This window comes from Sebastes fasciatus, chromosome 10 (assembly GCF_043250625.1).
Source record: "Sebastes fasciatus isolate fSebFas1 chromosome 10, fSebFas1.pri, whole genome shotgun sequence".
Lineage (NCBI taxonomy): Eukaryota > Metazoa > Chordata > Actinopteri > Perciformes > Sebastidae > Sebastes > Sebastes fasciatus.
Window position 1 is genome coordinate 15188561 of NC_133804.1, and position 20812 is coordinate 15209372.

The 20812-nt window shown below is 40.4% G+C and overlaps 1 protein-coding gene across 1 annotated transcript; it reads left to right on the forward strand.

Annotated features, from left to right (window-relative positions):
* Nucleotides 1-580: 580 nt before the first annotated feature.
* On the forward strand, nt 581-20754 carry atp7a (ATPase copper transporting alpha). Its single transcript, XM_074648427.1, has 23 exons — nt 581-797; nt 2483-2613; nt 5129-5633; nt 7707-8483; nt 9122-9334; nt 9432-9595; nt 9852-10013; nt 10152-10228; nt 11030-11252; nt 11367-11600; nt 11691-11782; nt 13296-13423; nt 13864-14018; nt 14109-14243; nt 14451-14645; nt 14854-15036; nt 15138-15351; nt 15511-15657; nt 15768-15910; nt 16563-16766; nt 18113-18230; nt 18318-18420; nt 18555-20754. The coding sequence occupies exons 2-23, from the start codon at nt 2494-2496 to the stop codon at nt 18829-18831; spliced, it is 4569 nt and encodes a 1522-aa protein (XP_074504528.1). The 5' UTR covers nt 581-797; nt 2483-2493; the 3' UTR covers nt 18832-20754.
* The last annotated feature ends 58 nt before the right edge of the window (nt 20755-20812 follow it).

Sequence of the window (20812 nt, forward strand, 5' to 3'; positions counted from 1 at the left end):
CAGGGCCTCACATGTTCAACTTCGTCACCATAGGACAGTGACCTGACATTTTAGTTCTCTGTAACTGCAAACAACAGATTGCTGAAATACTTGTTATGTCTTGTGATGCTCTGTTGTCTGCTGTGTGCTGACGCATTGATACACTTTCTATCCTTCTCTTCCTTTCTTCTTTGCACTTATCTTCATGTTATGCTTTAAATGTATAAATACTGACTACTCTTTGTATTCGGGGCTCACTTGCCACAGTCCACAACAGGTGGCTGTGCTCGTGAGTCCATCTGCAGATGTTTTAGTTATTAATGTATGCCTTTTTATTAAATTCACTGAAAGACAAGTTGTTACGTTGGTTTATGTCTTGTTTTAACAGAAACTGCCACCACAATTCTCTATTGTGTTGTTAATTGTACTACTCTACGAGCCTCTACGATTGCCTCTCGGGGACAAATAAAGTGATTTGAATTTTAATTGAATTGATATTTACCTATAATAATTGTCATGGATTGATTGCAGCCTTGCAGCCACGAGTGACGCTCCGCCCCCTGGCAGTGACGCGGCCGTGACGTCAGCATGAGAAGAAGAAAGAGAGCAACATCTCCACAGAGCTGAGCTGAGTGACAACAGAGGAAGAAAGCTATTATCACAGCTCTGTTCGGTTGTTCCTCGCAGGCAGCACGATGCCACGACGTGTCCGAGTAGCTGCTTGTAACGTGAACGGTGAAGAGAAGAAGCTAACTAGCTAGCTTAGCCACACAGCCTGACAGATAACGTCATTAGCCCGTTGCTAACCGGTTACTAAGGTGAGAGTTGATATCTTCATGCTAACACTAGCTGAGTTTAACCACAAACATGTTGTCTGAAAGGTTAAATACGTTGTTGATGCATCAGCTGACTTACCACACAGAGTTGTGGGAGTTTAGCAACAAGCTAATGTTAAGTTTAACTTATTATTAAGCTAAGTCAAGCTACTGTTAGCTGCTTTAAACTTACATTAAATGCATTAGTGTGAACATCTTACTCACCAGAAGTCACTGTTACAAATGATATGTAGATCCTATTAAGTCTGTCTGTAGCTAATCATGTTTGATTTCCTTAAAGGAGCAATCACAAACAGGTTTATCTTGTCTTCATTTTGAAGTGTTGATAGTTGTCTTCTCTGAGGCTGACATTTGATTTGATCCTCTGCTAGACATTTGTTTTATTTTATTGTTTTACTTTATTTTGTTACTTTTTTCAAGTCTGTTTTCATAAATGCAATCCACTGTTCGTAATTGCAACAGTCTGTCAACCAACTTTTAAGTAGATGAGCTTACAGACGAACCCATCAAATACACTATAGAGAAAACAACCTCAACATTCAAAACCGAAACAACACTAAGAAAAGAAATAACAATAATAATAGAAAAATAGAGTTAAAAAAAAAAAACTAACAACAAATAAATAAAAAAATACGAGAGTAATAATAAAATAAATCAACAAATAAGTTAGACATGTGTTTTATAGTCATCAAGACTCAGTGCCTTGCTGATTTTCTGTCCTGTCAGTCTGTCAATTGTATTCATTAGGTGTCTCAGATGTAAACTACTCTCAAATCATGAAGTGTTTGATTATGAGACTTATCAGTTTGTGATTAGATGACTATCATTAAAAGCAAAAGTAAACTATAGTATATTTGACCAAGCTTGAGAACTGAGATGACCTTGTATAGGTGTGGTAGGTGTCTTTCAAAACTCAAGAGAAGCTGACAATTGTCATATTTCAGGTAAACATTGACTTGGTAGCAAAGTCCTGAGTTGGCACCAGGATTTTTGTAGGACAGTAGTGTTACCTGCTTTTCTGCTGTTACTTTATAACCAAATGTTTCCATCCAAGCAAGGAAACACAGAAATAATAACCTAATAATTATTATTTTTTTTTACATTCTTGTGACTTTTGTACAAAAAAGCTTTGTTTTATTTTTCATATTTTTTGTCAAGTGAAGGTGCTAGAAGTGAAAATACGTCACAGATTATATAAATTGGCAGCATTGGTGCAGCTCCAAGTTTTGTCCCTTGTTTCTTTACAGCTGTATTAATTGATCCTATCCTTTGATTAACATTTTTAAAAAAGGTTTCTTTAAAATAGGTAGTATTGTGAATGTGAAGTGTTTTCCTATCTCACTTTGGTTGCATGGCTTATAGTTGTAGGTAGAAATCAGCTTTGTCTTCTCAGAGCTATCAGGTCCCGCGGTCCTCAGTAACATGACTGTCTCTTGATTTTAATTAAAATAAAAAGATTTATATTAATGCATAGTGCTATATAACCTTATCATAAATGTATAAACAACTCAATCTTGTGTTGTTTTTCCCCAAGATCCTTTTACATTTTGTGAGAAGAGCCTACCTGCCTCTTTTATCAATTGCCCTGATGTTGTTCTTGTTTTAAAGTCAAAGACTTGCAGTTTTTTGTTAGACAATAAATTCTGTCCTTCTTGTGTCCTTTTTAGAGAAAGCAATCATGACGCAGAAAGTCAATCTGTGTTCGGTTTCCCTCGGAGTGGAGGGTATGACTTGTGGCTCCTGTGTCCAGTCCATAGAGCAGCGCATCGGGTCGTTCCCTGGAGTGATACATATAAAGGTAAATGCAGTGTTTGCAAAGATATAAGAACATTTTTACATTTAGTGTCATTCAGTATTTTTTTCCACATTGAGGTGCAGTTCTTAACATTTTCTGACTTCAAATTTCTTGCTTGCACTTCCAGTTTAAAAAGAGGATCTGAAATAACTACCATGGATGTTGTACCATGCAATCTGTATTTTAAAATAGAGTATTGTGGAAAAGGCAGATATGTATACATTATTATATTAACTAAAGGTTCCTGCCCATTTTAGGGTAACGCAGTTTGATTAATCCCAGTGTTGCTCCCTCAGGACTAGCTGGTCTGATTTACAACAAAGTAACATCAATGTAGCCATGAGAGATAGCTAAATTGCAATAGTTGTGGTCTGCTGTTTTGTTTATTGTGTGTTTACCCCTCAGGCTGGGGTTAAATGAGAACATAACATAATAAAGTGTTCCAGATAAAGCTCTGCCCTTTGCAGGGCTGTGACAGCAGGTCGATATGCAGTCTGTACCCACAGGAAATGTCATTTATGTCTTACGAGAATTTAGTTCCTGGTTCCTTTTAAGTTAATTTATATAGACGGGATCTGGGAGGAGTGAATAGATTTTTCTTGGTACAACAGACATCGTTCCTTTCCTCGCCCTCCCCCGTCTCTCATTCTCAGAAAAAGAAAAGTGAATCCAAAAGGCAGGCACACTCACTTACTACTAAACCCCCACGGTGGTTTGTAACTTACGGCCCAGTCAAGTGATCTCTTTAGTGTGTCACATGTTTCCTTCTTGCTAAAGAGGAAGAGTTAAGGGTCAACATGCTGACAAAACATGCTGTGAGACCATGGACTCATTTTACCTCTTTTTTCTATAAATATATATATATATATATATAAGGTCCATTGTTGAGACAAGGCAGATTCACAGTATGGCTGTAAAGATTCTATTAAACAGAAATAGAATGGCAGGATGTGGATGTGATCACATAAGGAAAGAATTTTCTTCCTACACTAAAGTAAACCAATAAGATTGATGACTTCTCCACAATAGAGGGCTGCAGAAATTAGTCATAAAACCTGGAAATGAGTTAGCATTTTTGCACTTCTGGTTCCCTCGTCTCAAAGTCAATGTTTTTTTTTCACAGTGGTGTCCATTTGTGAAGATTATCTTGCTTAACAAAACATGTATGTAGTGGCTGTTTTTGCAAGGTGTCTCATTTCTGACTCGTGTTCCAAATAATTTCAATAATTTTTGTGAAGACCCAACGTACTCACAGGAGGCAGGAAAACTTGAACACGGGTTTATTTGAGAATCTATTATAACGTTACGACAGGTGATTTCCATCAAAGTTACGTCTTGCCTTGTCCACTACCGACTTGATGTTCTAATACGTTAATGAAAAAACTTCCGAAAACTCAAAAACGTGTTGCGATCCACACCTGCGCAGACTTCACAGCATCTTCCAAAACCTTTTTATGGCCATGCACACTGCCTTATGTCACTATAATCTGTCATGAATAATAAAATGTCTATTCTAGCTCTTTATAACGAGAAAATGGTAAATAACATAATCCTACACGGTCGCTATTCAAACTATACGAAAACTTTGGTACAAACTTAAATAATATCAGAATTTATATAATATGTCATGCCAACAAAACAATTTTACCAAATATAAACATGTGCATAATTAAGTCTTACAGTGTAAGTATTATAAACTTTTGTTTGCCACAGATCTTGTTTTCTGCAATAATCCAAAATCCAATGGAAATATCCTTTTGGCTTTTTGTTGAGGGAACCAGAGTGATGCTAACTTCCTGGTTGTCCTACAAAAATAGGTCATCCCTGCAGCATATTGACATAAGAATTCTGACATAAATAACGTACTTAATCCAGCACTTCGCCAAAGGCAAACAAACCTACATTAGTGCTTAACAGTTTTATTGGTAGGGCTGCAACAAACGATTATTTTCATTGTCGATTATTATTTTCTCGATTAATCGATTAGTTGTTTGGTCTATAAAATGTCAGAAAATGGTTGAAAACATTGATCAGTGTTTCAAGATGACGTCCTCAAATGTCTTGTTTTTGCACAACTCAAAGTTATTCAGTTTTCTGTCATAGAGGAGTAAAGAAACCAGAAAATATTCACATTTAAGAAATCAGAGAATTCAGATGTTTTTTTTCTTAAAAAAATACTGAGACCGATTAATCGATTATCAAATTAGTTTGCGATTCATTTAATAGTTGACAACTAATCGATTAATTGATTAATCTTTGTGGCTCTAATTATTGCTGTGCTAATGAAGCAAATTATACATATATGCTGTTATTAATCTGAAGAAAGAGAGCCACCTTTGGTACATTTATTTTGTTAGTTATTAACGTGATTATTAGTAGAATGAAAGACTCAAGTTAAATGCAGCTAGTGATAGCTAAACTGATTTAGCTAAGCCTGATTTTTTTTTTTTCACATTTTCTGAATATACTCTCTGTTATATTTACTTATTTAACCCATACCGTGACTTTTATTTTTTAGGTGTCGTTGGAGCAGAAGAATGCCACTGTCCTATTTGACCAGAGCCAACAGAGTCCAGAGTCTCTGTCAGAGGCCATCGAGGACATGGGCTTTGACTCGAGTCTATCAGACTCCAGCACAGCCACGCCCGTCTCTACGGACACCCAGCTCATCCTCACCTCAGGCCTGACACCTGCAGCCCAACAGGAGGCTCTGGAGAAGCTGTCCCAGATTCAGGGAGTACTGGATGTCAGAGAGAGTCCGGCCCAGATGGGTCTCACTGTTACCTTCGTTCCTTCCCTGACTTCTTCGCAGCAGCTGAGTGAGGTGGTTGCCATCTTAACTCCTCTGGAGACCCCCACACCCAGCAGCCCGATACCAAAAGGCCCAACCTTGTCCCCATCTCACACCACGGGAAGCGGGGTGGCGCTCCTTAAGTTGAGCATTGAAGGAATGACTTGTCACTCTTGTACCACCACTATTGAAGGAAAGATTGGAAAACTGAAAGGGATTGAAAAGATCAAAGGTGATGTACTTGACCTGTTCACAAGCTTTTAGTCATGTATTGCCTCAATGTTTGACCTAGAAGTGATGTTGTAACACAGTTACAGCTGCACTCTACAGGAATGCACATCTTACAGATAACAAGTCTAAGTATATGTCAGGCTCTCTGTATGTTCACCAAGGACAGGTTGCTCAGTGGGATTTGACTATGACTCATCCTGTAGGGAGTGACATGGAGACAGACAGGATTATGTTAGTGTCATTGTGTATGAACTGGTTGTATATGCTGCCAGCAGTATATTCTAGATACATTGTCCCAAATGTATTTTTCTTTAATATTTCCTTTATTGGGTTTTATAACATAACAGCCCGTACGAGAATATAAATCACATAGATACTAGATCAGCCCACCCATCCCTCCCCTGCCAACCTCCTTCGAGGCTCCCCGCCAGCAGCTCCGTCACATCTCCAAAAATGATCGCAGCAAATTTCCAAACGGGCGTTATTTGGATAAACTGACCACATATTGTTACTTTCTTGCATGAAAACATATTAACACATAATAAAGTGACATAAAGTGGCTTAAACAGTTTGCTCAGTAGACCTGAAGCCTCAATAAACGCTTCAAATCGCTGTTTTGCCCGTAAGAGTGAGCTGAGACGCACGCCTGTACAGAGCCAGACGTCTGCATAGATTACATTGACAGCTAATCTGTTTTGTGAGATGTGCGAGTGAGAGACCCGTCTGATACACTTGCAGTAGATGGAGGCATTAGCTATGGAGTTACTTTTGTGTCTTTATTATGCAGGCAAACAGAAAAGGTTTGAGAGCAAAACTATTGGCATGCAATCAAAAAATATTTTATTGCAAGTAAAATAAATTTGTGATTCAAAAGTTTTGTTTGCAAATCCAAAAGTTTCACTTACTGTTTAACCAAATCTCGTGGGTGGGAACCTAATGTGGATGTTGCCAAGCTGTCACTCCAGTCGAGACTGGCCAATAGAGAGGTGTCTTTCAGCATAGGTCCCCGCCCATGAGATTCAGCTCAACAACAAACAAAACTTTCAGATTTGCAAACAAGACTTTTCACATTAATACATTTTTAATCACAATTTTATTTTACGTGCCATAAAACACTTTTTGATTGCAGTTTCATTTTTGCTCTTTAATCTATTTTTTGATTACACTGTGGAAAGTTTTCCTCTCAAACCTATTCTGTTTGACTGGATAGTAAAGACACAAAGGTAACTCCATAGTTAGCCAATTGGGTTGTATTCATTCAATCAAACATTACAGCAGTGGTCGTTGCAGACACACCTGCGTGCACCTTTCTAGTTTGAATATAAAAAGGAGTACTGCGTTGTGCACTCTGTCTCCAGAAATGTTAGAAAACCACCCCAAATCCTTTTAAACTCTCCAGCCCTTCCCTTCAGGTTATCTTTTCATTTGGTATACATGGTATACTTCATGAGTCCATCTAGCAGATGTTGATGGTTGTTCATCTTTCCATTGCATGGCTATGGATAAGGGCTATTCTAATACATTTGAGTTTCCAAATGGAACATTTCAAGCGAACAAAAATGATATCCTCATGACAGTTTTATAATAATGATAATAATAAAAATCTTAATTTATAGAGCACTTTTAAAAACCCAAGTTAAAAAATGCCTCACACAAGGCAGCAAATTAATATGATGAATTATATAATCATTAGATTTTAGTCCCCAAATTCAAACAGAAATATAAAGACAATCAATATTTGAATTATCTCAGATGAATGTTTTAAGAGGAGATTTAAAAGATGTTATCGACTCAGCCAGCCGGATTTCCTCGGGCAAGTCGTTCCAGAGCCAGGATCTCAGACTAGCAGGCTCGTATGGTACTAAATGATTGTTTAACACTGATTTAACACTGATTAAACACTTCATGTGCATTTTTTATGTATGCAAATATGGACAAGAATGTTCTTTTAGTGGATTTTAAGTTATATTGTTTGCAAACATCTGCATCATCTTTTCATGCAGTCACTTCCTGTGCCTGAGTCCTTCCTTTGCTTTTGTATTTTTAACTTTATCATGTCTTTTATTCTCCACAGTTGTTTTAGAGACTCAGGAAGCTACAATCGTGTACCTGCCTTACCTCATCACTGTCCAAACCATTACCGACCAGATTGCTGTGGCCGGCTTCAAGGCGTTTGTCAAGTCCAAGCCCCGCCCCCTGCAGCTGTCCCTCAGCGAAATTGAACGCCTTGTTGATTCTCACAAACCCACTGTCTCTTCGCCATCAGAGTCATCAGAGGAGACCGAAATCTTCATAGACACGACACTTACTGAGCTCAGGGTGAAAGGCATGCACTGCCGTTCATGCGTGGTCAATATCCAAGACAATATCTCCATGCTGCCTGGTGTCTCCTCTGTGGAGGTCTCTCTGGAGCAGGAGAAGGCCTCCATCTGCTATGATCCTCTAAAGGTCACTGTGACTCAGCTGCAGCAGGCTATTGAGGCTCTGCCTCCAGGAAACTTCAGGACTCAACCGTGGGACTCCTCTGGCCCTCTCAGTCCTGTTTCCACATCGCCCGCGCCTGCCTTATCGCCGCCTCGGCCTGCACGAGCGACCCAGGCCAAACCTGCTGCCTCACAGCCATGTTTTACCCAGCCTCTAGCATCTGTAGTCAATATTCACATCGAGGGCATGACGTGCAACTCCTGTGTCCAGTCCATCGAAGGCATGATCTCCCAAAGGAAGGGGGTGACGTCAGCCCAGGTCTCTCTGTCCGATCACCAGGGGACCTTTGAGTATGATCCCCTCCTGACCACCTCAGAAGAGCTGAGGGAGGCCATAGAGGACATGGGCTTTGATGCCTTCCTACCTGGTAAGAGGATAGATGGTGTGGTTGTTGAGTCAGCACATTTCTCACATAGTGAAATGGTTAAAGCAGTGTTAATTGTAGTGTTTTGACTAGAGAGAGAATTGCCTGCAGATAGTCTATAGCAGGGGTGCCCAAACGTTTTCCCTTGGTGGGCCAAAACTGAAACTTAATGGTGGGCCATGGGCCATAAGCAAACACCTATTGTATTTCATTGTATTGTTAAGATGCAAAATATTACTAGGATCCCAAGTTCCCTTAATTGAAATGCCTTTTGTCCGTGTGCCATTGTCTCTGACTTAGTTTTTTCTTACCTCACTCACGCCAAATTGACTTCTTGCTCAAATTGTCACTCAGATTATGAAAAATAATTAATAAGGGATCCTACATATTTAAAGAGCAGTTTAACCTCACAAAAAAATAAAATGGCACGAACAACAATTTATATTATAATTTTTTTTAATAATTTTTTTTCTACTAGAAACATCTGGCAGGCCAAATCAAACCTTATGCTCACTTTGGGCAGCCCTGGTCTAAAGCTTTGTTGCCTCTAGATGCTCTTCAGCCGTCGGGGATAGTTGAACTGTGAGGTTGAGTCATCATAGTTACATGTTTCTTTAATAACTATAATTTGTTGTCCACAGAGACCAACTCTCTGCTGCCTGCACCAAATCCCAGTCTCTCAAAGTTTTCGAGTCTACCACATGTGAAAGATAAGGAGCTGGATAGCGACCTGCACAAAGAAACCCTGCAGGGACGCAACGGAGACGCGCACTCTAAATGCTATATCCAGATAGGAGGGATGACCTGTGCTTCCTGTGTGGCAAACATCGAGAGAAACCTCAAGAATGAATCTGGTCTGTAAAAACACCAAAATAATTAAGATTCATTTCAGTTTTATATCTCTTTGCTTTTACCCAGAGCTAAAGAGAAAATGTTTTTATTGTTGTGCAGGTATTTACTCGGTTCTGGTAGCACTAATGGCCAGTAAAGCAGAGGTGCGTTATAACCCTGAGCTCATCGACCCTGGGAAGATAGCGGAGTGTGTGAAAGAGCTGGGCTTCACCGCCTCTGTTATGGAGAACTATGAAGGTTCAGATGGAAACCTGGAGCTTGTGGTGAGTCAACGTGAGGTTACATTGACATTATGTTTGCGTTGCATTAAAAAGACCAGTTACATTCAACACAGTCATTTATTTCCACAATATGAAATCCATAAATAAGCATTTCCATCACTAGTTGAGAATACTGTCTCGTACATGCAGCCTCCTTTTCAGTAGAAGTAATGAATCATGTCTGTTCCTCTCTTCATACTCTCTTCAATATATTTTTGTCCCTTTCTCTACTTGACTGCTCCTCTTCACCTTCCGTCAGGTCAGGGGAATGACGTGCGCCTCTTGTGTTCACAAAATCGAATCCAGCCTCATGAAAAAAAAGGGGATTATATATGCTTCTGTTGCCTTGGCAACCAACAAAGCACACATCAAGTACGACTCGGAAATTATAGGGCCGCGAGACATCATCAAGCTGATCGAGGTATTATTCCTGTTTGTTATTTAAGCATTTGTTCAGTTTTTTTCATGCCAACCAGAGAATTTGTGTACAATACATTTCTATATGAAGTGCTTCATCATAATGGTATGAAATTTAATCAGTTGTTTGACTAATTTGTAGGATCTGGGGTTTGAAGCATCTTTGGTAAAGAGGGACCGCACTGCCAGTCACCTGGACCACAGCAAAGAGATACGACAGTAAGTAGCATTTTGTTTTTGTACACCAAGAACATGCAAGAGCACCCCATTGTGTTGCCCCCCCGCACACACGCACCTCCACACATAACAAACAGTGATATCCATCTAAGAATAACTAATAATAATGAATGTGTCATATGAATAATGTTGTGGGATTATTCCTTATTTCAAGGGCTATTTTGGGATTTATACAATATTATTACATACTTATATATCAAAAAACGAAGCATTCGAATACTGATTTGGATGCCAATTACCATGGCAACGGTCAAAGCTTCGAAGCATTCGGGTCAGCCCTACTTTCTTTGATACCAAATTGTTTTTTTGTTTTTTTTAATGATTCAACAATGTGTCTTGCTTTTTTCTCAGAAACCAGTTCTGCTTTTAGGTCAGTCAGCTGCTAAAAATAGTTGTACAGAGATAGAAACACACCCACTTAACATTACTGAATGGTTTCTGTTATTACAACACCCAGCTTCTCATGAACACCACATAGCTCGGACCATTAGTGCCAGGGAAAATATAAATGAAGCGTTGTTCACCAATCGACCGCTGAATCTTAGTCCTAACTCTGAGAAAACACACACGCAGACACACATTACGTTATTGGTTCAGAAATTTTATTACATTATCGGCTTTTATTACATTAAGGACGGAAAAAATATGATGTTATTGGCAGTTAATACATTAACGGTAGGTATTATATCATTGGCTGCTACAGCCTCTGTAATGAAAGTTAAAACCTAGAGTAGACCACAAAATACAATGAGTCCATTTCTAACACACAACTGTCTCTCTAAGGTGGAGGAAATCTTTCCTGGTGAGCTTGATTTTCTGCGTTCCTGTGATGGGCATGATGACCTACATGATTATCATGGACCACCACATGAATGTTTCACATCAAAACAACGCCACAGTGGAGGACCGCAACCACTACCACGCCACCATGTTCCTGGAGAGACAGCTGCTCCCAGGCCTCTCCATCATGAACCTCCTCTCTTTCCTCTTTTGTGTGCCTGTACAGGTAAATCACAGGGAACGTGATATGGACATTTCAGCAGCACATATTGTACAAATATAGATTTTAAAAGAGGTGCTGAATGAAATGTTTGTGGTTTCTGTTTTTCCTTTTCTTTAGTTTATTGGAGGTCGCTACTTCTACATTCAAGCCTACAAAGCAGTCAAACACCGATCCGCAAACATGGATGTGCTAATAGTTCTGGCTACCTCCATAGCCTTCAGCTATTCATTGATCGTCCTAATAGTGGCCATGGCGGAGAAGGCAAAAATCAACCCCATCACCTTCTTCGACACCCCGCCGATGCTCTTTGTCTTCATCTCCTTGGGACGCTGGCTGGAACAGATAGCCAAGGTTTAGTTCATTACCATTGTATCTATGGTATGAAATGCAGGACCTCAGATGAATTTATTAGTCACTTTGAAATCTTCTTCTTCCATCCAGAGCAAGACATCTGAGGCTTTGTCCAAGCTGATGTCCCTACAAGCTACTGAGGCCACAGTGGTCACTCTCGGCAGTGACAAGTCCATTCTCAGGTACTCGTTGTTCTCCTTTTGTTTACATAAATCTTTCATATCTTTAGTTGGTTTTAGATTACCGCATATCTAAATGTTTGCCGTTGAAATGTCAGTAAAAGGTCTAACATAACAAAGACTGAATAAACAAGCTGCAAATGATTTTCCAAAGTAACAATAGCACAAATATATTTGTCAATTCCAACTGAGATTCAGATTTAATCCCCAGTTTTCATCTTGTGTTTTTTTCTGAAAACCCTACTAGCCCCTAAAAATATCATTTGATTTTTCTCAGATTTTTTTTCACACCATTTCTGATTTACGATTTTAATTTGTTTTTTTCTTTCTTAAAAACAAACTAGGCCTACAAAAGACAAATGAATTATTAAAATAAGTTTAACTATCTGATCTACTACTCAGATTTCAGAAATCCTGCTGAGAGAAATCTGGTTTAGTAAAATTGTGCATATGGTTTTGCTGCTAGTTATTAACAGCATTTCACACTTCTTTTCAGGTTTCCCCCTGGGTTTTTCGAGGGCTTAGGTGCTGTGTAGCCGGTGGGGTATGGGAAGTGAGGGGTTTGGGGTCCTTCCCAAGAAAATTTTAAGGTTTTCGATGTAAAACAAATCAATTTTACATAATTTCAGACCATTATTATTACTATAGATAATGGCCAAAAAGCTTAAAGACAGAATTTGCTATAGTTGAATCATTATTTTATTATTTACACATAGGCTATCACAGCCTTCATCTAAACATTTAATTCTTCTGGCAATGTCTGCCCTGTAAAATCATATTCTGTAAATCAAAAGAGCAGATTCAGAAAACTGAACATTGTTTTATCAGTGCATAACGTCGCGTATTAGTAAACAACCAGTTCCACCCCGGCATTCTTACAGAATGACTGGTAGATGATTCGCTCTCATCTGCGATATTATGCTTTTGCAGGACGTGAACATTGTATGGATAAATTACAGCACTGTTCTCACCTCCTTCCCCCGTGCAGTGCCTGTGCGTCGGCTCGTCCGGATGCTCTCCACGTTGTTTTTAAGCAGCGCAAAAAAACTCTGCAATGGCAGTGAAAACCTTGATTTCAGAAAAGCAAGCTTGAACATCAACATACTGTATGTCGAAGTAGCCACAGCAACACAGTCAACAACACGGAGCTTGAGAATTGTGAGTAGAGAAAGAATGAGGCGGTGTATGGATGACCCATAACCAGGTTACTATATTTATATTAATGCAGGACCATGAGGATACAGCCGTTTCATGAGACCAGCGAGGATCTTTTCACCCCGTGGAGGTTCATATGAGACAGTATAAAACATATAATTATATATATATATACATATATTAATTTCCATTGCAGTTTAATAGTAGGCCTACAGAAAAAAACAGAGGGTGCTGAAGCACCATCAGCAGCCCCCGCTTCCCGCGTCCATGGTTACAGCAATAGTGTAGTAATGGTCTAGCATTGTATCGACACTGTATGATTTACAACATTTACATTGTTTGACACTCGTGTGTGTTCCAGTGAGGAGCAGGTGGATGTTGAGCTGGTGCAGAGGGGCGATGTGGTGAAAGTCGTTCCTGGAGGGAAGTTTCCAGTAGATGGGAGGGTCATCGAGGGACACTCCATGGCCGACGAGTCTCTGATCACAGGTTGGTCACAGTGAATGAAGGACCAAGTATTTATTCATATTGATTGAGGGCTCATTATCAGTATTGGTGGCAATAATATGCTAAAATGTAAGTTCTCAGGTTAAGAGATTTGACTTGCACACACACTCCTGCTCAGATTGATCCCTGAAATGTGTGCCTTTTAGCTGTTTGTGCTGTATTGGGTTACTTACTGTTGCAATGTTGACACAGTTTACCACAACAATTATTACCCTTAATTTGCCACATCGTTAGCATCGGTGCTCAATCAGAAAATCCTTTTAGAATATGAAAGGATAAATTGCCAGTACTAACAAACATGTAGTCTTTGGTTATTATTTGAGTCGTGGTTTCTGCCAAAGCTGCAGTATTTGCTACAGATGTCCTGTTCCTGTGTTCTGCTGCCTCGTGTTTCCTGACCAGCTGTTGCTTTGTGATTCCAGGTGAGGCCATGCCAGTGACTAAGAAGCTCGGGAGCTCTGTGATCGCAGGCTCCATTAACCAGAACGGCTCGCTGCTCGTCAGCGCTACACATGTCGGGATGGACACCACGCTGTCTCAGATTGTCAAACTAGTAGAGGAGGCTCAGACTTCAAAGGTGAATTATTTGGTTTGAGATCTGCTCTGTGTGTCTACCTGCTTTGGTGGTAACTGCTCAGGTGTTTAATTCCTGACGTTTCATTTTTAGGCTCCCATCCAGCAGTATGCAGATAAGATCAGCGGCTATTTTGTACCCTTCATTGTTGGCATATCCCTCCTCACGCTGATCGTCTGGATCTTCATTGGCTTTTTCGACTTCTCTCTGGTGGAGATGTACTTTCCTGTGAGTCTTCTTTTTAATCTTGATATCTGACTGTACCAAGCTCCTCAGTTTAGCATCAGCATTTTACTGATTCAAAACATTAAACACGACTAAATGTCATCTGATATTGTTCCTTATTACTATTTAACTTTATTTTCTTCAGTGATTGTAAAGGTGATTTGTAATTAATTTGAAAGAAAAGCTAACCGCCCCGTTTCCTCCCTGCAGGGTTACAACAAGAGCATTTCCAAGGCCGAGGCAGTGATTCGCTTCGCCTTCCAGGCCTCCATAACAGTATTATGCATCGCATGCCCCTGTTCCCTTGGCTTGGCAACCCCGACAGCTGTCATGGTGGGCACAGGGGTTGGAGCCCAAAATGGCATCCTGATTAAGGGAGGAGAGCCACTCGAGATGGCGCATAAGGTATGTTAATGATGACACCCCTATGTAGTCAGCTAATTATGTAACATACCAACTGTCAATTTAAACACATTATGAAATGGCTCTGGTTTCCTAGGTTACAAAACCACATTAGTTTAGATGTGACTCTGATTAAATACAGTAAAATCATTTAAAATCCAGCCTGATAGTATTTCTTTCTGATTTTGATCACATCTCCTTTTACTGGCAGGTCCAGACGGTGGTGTTTGATAAGACTGGGACAATCACATACGGTGCTCCGAAGGTTGTCCAACTTAAGATGGTTGTGGAGGGGAACAAGATGCCTCGTTCCCGACTGCTGGCCATCATGGGTACAGCTGAGAACAACAGCGAACACCCTCTGGGAGCAGCTATCACCAAATACTGCAAACAGGTTGGTCCCTACCTCAAATTTAACACTCCACAATCTCAGATCCTCTACATGATTCTCTGTATGCTCCAGTTGTAAAAACATCCATTACTCTCTGTGTGAAGGAGCTCGGCACAGAGTCTCTCGGAGCATGCACTGACTTTCAGGCGGTGCCGGGCTGTGGCATCCGATGTCAGGTCAGCAACACGGAGAGCCTGCTGAAACAGGAGGACAGCGACAGCGAGGACAACAACCAGCGCAACAGTGTCCTCGTCCAGATCAGTGACACCCGGACGTCCGCCAGCTCCCATCCACTCATCATGGACCCAGAGCCGCTAAGTATGTTGGGAGGCACATTGTTGTAGTTGTGTATTTAACAGAAATACTGAAACATTTTTATTTAAACCTTAGATTATGAATTTAGGTAGTGATTCGGTTACAGTAAACGTAATCTATGTTTCCTTGCTGTTGTCTAACCCAAATGATATCTGTGTGTAGGCCTTGTCCAGACAGCCACCTACGTTGTCCTGATTGGCAACAGAGAGTGGATGAAGAGGAATTGCCTGCAGGTCAGACCAGAAATAGATGAGGCCATGACGGAGCACGAGCGCAGAGGACGCACTGCTGTTCTAGTAGCTGTAGACAGTGAGTAATACTGTTTGACTCGAAATGTAGTCTTTTTTTATCTGTTTGCCATCATTTCCTGACTGACTGCTAACAGTTTTGTTCTTATCTAAAACTACTTGTATTCTCAGATTTGCTGTGTGCGATGATAGCCATCGCAGACACAGTGAAACCAGAGGCTGAGCTGGCGGTCCACACTCTGACCAGCATGGGTCTGGAAGTTGTGCTGATGACCGGAGACAACAGCAAGACGGCACGAGCCATAGCTGCTCAGGTATGGACAGAGACTGGATATGGAGCTAGGCGATATGACAAATCAGTATTTTAAGAGTGAGAATCTGTGCTTTTATACATATTTATAATGGGGAAGAGTGATATGGTTTGAGAAGAAAGCATTATTAATGTTGATATAAAACTACAATGTTGCATTTAAAAAAAACTAAAAACGTCACAACACTCAAGATATTATCACAATATTACGGTAACCAAATTCATAGACAATATAAAGCCTCTATGATGGCGTATTAGGGCCAATGTAGGTTAAAAAACCCCCCAAAAAAACCCATTATGGAGCCAGGGAAAGGGGTGATAATATTCCGAGAAAAAATTCAAAATTTCTGAGATTTAAGTTGTAAATTTACAAGAAAAAAAACATTTGAATATTCTCTGAGATTATAAAGTAATACATTTGAGAAAAAAACTCAAATGCCAAACTGTGATAACGCCAGCCTCCGTCTGAATTTCATTGCTCCTAAAGTAGTGTTACCATGGTAAGGATGGACTCTGAGCCCCCTGCCTCGGCTCCTTTAGTATATTTATTTTTTACCTACAATGGCCCTAATACGCCGTCATAAGTCTCTATAATTGCTTTGCATATTGTGGTTTGTGTGTCTCTGAGCCCGTCGGTCTGTCTCTCTCTCCCACAGGTGGGTATCAGGAAGGTGTTTGCCGAGGTGCTGCCCTCCCATAAGGTGGCCAAGGTGGAGCAGCTGCAGCAGTCAGGAAAGAGAGTAGCTATGGTGGGCGACGGGGTTAACGACTCACCTGCTCTGGCCATGGCTGATGTGGGCATCGCCATAGGAACCGGGACAGATGTGGCCATAGAGGCAGCAGATGTGGTGTTGATCAGGGTGAGAATTTGAGCTTGGAGGATATTTTTTAAGTCTGTCATGAATTCACATCTCTGGCCTACAGATCGGATGTTTCAAAACATGAAAACATCAAACTTGATATTTCTGCCCTGCAGCAGAGACGCAGAGTGAAACAGGATCTGGCACAACACAGTGTCACAGATTCAAACAGTATACAACACTGTATCATGATACCAAACGTGTAATACAAGTGATTCAATCTGCAATATGCCATATTTTGCAAGACAGCAACTAGGGCTGCACAATTAATCAAATATTAATTGCGATCACGATTTTGGCTTCCAACAATTAAATGATCGACTGCGAGAAAATTCTGCTTCATATCAAATCAAGCACTTCCTAAACTAACAGTCCGCCACCAGGGGGCAATCAACATGTTTCAGCTTCACTTTTGGGGAGCTGTACTGCAGCTGTGAGGGAACCCTACAGATACAGCCTGTGAAAAACTTTCCTGAATGTTGCGGCTGCAGTCCAGAGTAGAAGAGTAATATACTGTATATTACTTGTTTTAAACAAAAATGCACTGGATTCAGATGAATCGATGCAAAGATTTGTACATTAGCAGGAATGTAGCACAACATGGAAGTGAAAGCAGTCTTCAAGTTTATTTAAATGTGAAAGTGCAATAAAAATATTTTGTCCCTAAAATCAGTGAATAATTGTGATCCTGATCTTGATTATCATTTTGGCCATAATAATTGTACAGCCCTAAGAGTAACACATGATATGTCACAATATCTGTGTGACTGAAGAGAAAAAAAACATTCATTCCCATTTTACTTAAAAATACAGAAGTCTGTTGTTATTATGTAATTATTATATTTATTTACTGCGTTGTGATGTGCTTTATATTTTGTTTCATTTTAGATGTCTTAATCAGGGATGTGTAGCAAATGACAAGTCTTTGAATTGATACTACTGTTTGTATGTATGCTAAGGCTGCACAATATATTGTATTTTATCACCATCGCGATGTCAACACATCGTTAAAGACTGCGATATTGCACTCAGGGATTGTTTTAGTTAGTTGAAAGATGGTATCAGTAGTAAACTGCACTTTAATATGTTTATTTAACGCGAGTCATATCATTATTGCAATGTTCGTTATCGAATATGGCATATTGTCAGAATAATGCTTCTAGATTGAAAAATAGGTTTGTTTTTTGTTTTTCAAAAATGGTTTGACCACTGTTGCCACTGTTTTCAATCTTTGTATCTCAAATGTGTTAACCTCTCTGCAGATATTACTTGGAATGAGGTTTTAATTCGTCTTACTAAGCACTATTTATCTGATATTACTACCCTTTTTTTTGTGTTGTCTGCAGAATGACCTCCTGGATGTGGTGGGCAGCATTGACCTCTCTAAAAAGACCGTCAGGAGGATCAGGATCAACTTTATATTTGCTCTCATCTACAACTTGGTTGGCATTCCTATTGCTGCTGGTAGGTGACTGCAACAGATTAATTTAACTGTTGTCATCACACTGAGAGTGATCATTGCAATAATCCATGACCCGTGTCTGTCCACAGGTGTGTTCCTCCCCGTTGGTCTGGTGTTACAGCCATGGATGGGCTCTGCTGCGATGGCGCTGTCGTCTGTCTCTGTGGTTTTGTCCTCCCTTCTACTCAAATGGTAATGAGATATTTAATGCTTTGTTGAGGCCTTTTTCATCTGTGTGCTTTGCTTTTCTCCCTTTTGATGATATTCATCTAAAACCATTTTTTCCATTCACTTTCCATATTCTCTTTCTTCTCGTCTTTGTTTAGTTACACTAAGCCCACTGCTGAGCAGCTTGAGGCCAGACTGGGTAACAGCAGGCGGCAGTGCGGCAGCCTGTCCGATGTCAGCGTCCACATCGGCATGGGCGAGATGCGTCGTCCCTCCCCCAGACTCAGCCTGCTGGACCGCATTGTCAACTACAGCCGCGCCTCCATCAACTCCCTGCGCTCTGACAAGCACTCTCTCAACAGCTTGGTGCTCAGCGAGCCCGACAAACACTCGCTGTTGGTGGGGGAGGCGCTGTGCGATGAGGAGTTCTGCTGAATACATGAGGCTCACATGGGTCAGCAACGACTTTTATATGCTGGAGGAGTAGATGGTAACTGCATTTATTCAATGCTGGGCCACGCTAAGCTGAAAGGGTTACATTGAATTACGGCCGACCATCTGCTGCAGGCGCCTCAGGGCAGCGCCGTTGACTTACAGAGCCTCGGTTTGGTTTTCTTTTAGCTCAACCAGCCAATCGCACGCACTTCAGAGCTTGAGGGGGATTTTCTCTCCCTCGGTTGCAGACTATCTTTTGTTGAGGTCACGGCCCTCCGGTACACTCTTTGCCACTCTTATGTGTCTAGGGGCATGAAGCATCTACAGAGCCTTGAAGCAGGTGTCCACATCCAGGAAGCAGAGTGACGATCAGCTCTGCCACTGTGCACATCTGCCAGTACAATCTTTAACACCTATCCAAAGACATTTAAACAGCGTAAGAGTGGACACTACCGAGTTATGTTTTAACTAATTTCCCTTAAAAAGGAAAATTATAATAACACTGTTGTATAATTCTTATTCCAGAGTATTTATATTCCTTTTATTTATCTTTTTTTCATTATATCCGATGTGAAAAATGAAGTTGTTGAATCCAAATGCGAATTTTTCATTTTCAATCTCCGAAAAATGTGTAATTACTGAGCAAGGCAGAGAAACTCAGTCAATCAAAGAAGTCTTGTAACTTGCTGAAAACAGATTTTTTTTATTGTGCAGAGTGCTAATGGAGTGAGTTGTAAATGTCAATGTTACCCAAGTGCCAATCGAAGTGCTGCCTTGGCAAAGTCCAACACATTCCAAAGATAGCACCGTACAGAGGTTACCTTGGACTTATTGTGAGAACAGAGATAAGGTCAACGACTCACAGCAGAGACTACGAATGGTGACGCCAACTATAGAAGGTTTCCATAGTTGTGTCGACCCCTCTGCATCTTTGGTTAATGATACAAGGTGAATGTGAACATTATTCACTGTCAAACAGAGATTGTTACATGGATGACTTTGAGCTTGAATTACTTTATTTGCTCGTTGCAAAGAGAGGGTTTTGTGTTGTGATGTAATTTATGAAGAAGCCAAATGGGCCTTTTTCACAGGAAGACATTTAGACTTATCACAGTTGGAAAAGCACAGGAGGAAATTGGTTTTATATTGAGCATGCTGGCTCACCGTCACATGAATAGAACATCATTAATGTTAACACAAGTAACGCTTTTCCTACTATGACGAGTGAAAATGTCTGCTGTGAAAACGGCCTATTGTAAATACATTTGTGTTATCTCTGTCGTCACACTAGACAAGACGTTACTGTTTCCAGGAATTTCTTTCAGTGGTGTAACTCTTTGTGCTTTTTTTTTTTTTTTAATGTGATTCACACTGTTGCACTTGATCAAAGAAACATCTTTTAAACCCAGGGGAGCAGGAAACGCAGCAGGATCAGCAGACTAAACACAGCTGCGTCTCAGCAGTTCCACCAAACAAGTTACTGAGAGGCAAATGTTGAAGAATTAAGTAGATTGTTTCTTAAAAATCAGTGTACAAGTTGTTAAATTGAGATCCTAGACTGTTAAACTGTCTATTTTTTTTCTCCTGTAAGAGTATTACAAAGATTTTCTGCATCACTATCTGCTGTGTCAAATCAGGAGAGAACCGCTACAATCCAGCCATTCCTTGATTTTTAGTGTCTATTGTTTCTTTTTGATCATGAAAGGAACCATCAGTTTGTCCTGCCGCTTTCCCATGATGCATCATGCTCTGTAGCTGTCACAGCCCGCTGAGTGCAATTGTTTTTTGTGCATTGCTTTTGTAAAAGACGTCCGTAGGGCTTCAGATCTGTGTGCAGTCAAATTAAGCGCGTCCATGTTTGCTGTCTTTCATAGGTCTTCTGGACATTATGTGCCTTGGAATAAAAACGCTTTTGTAACGTCACCCGGTCGTGTCCTGTTTATACCAGACGAGGGCGCCGTGGAGCCGTCAGTTAAAAATA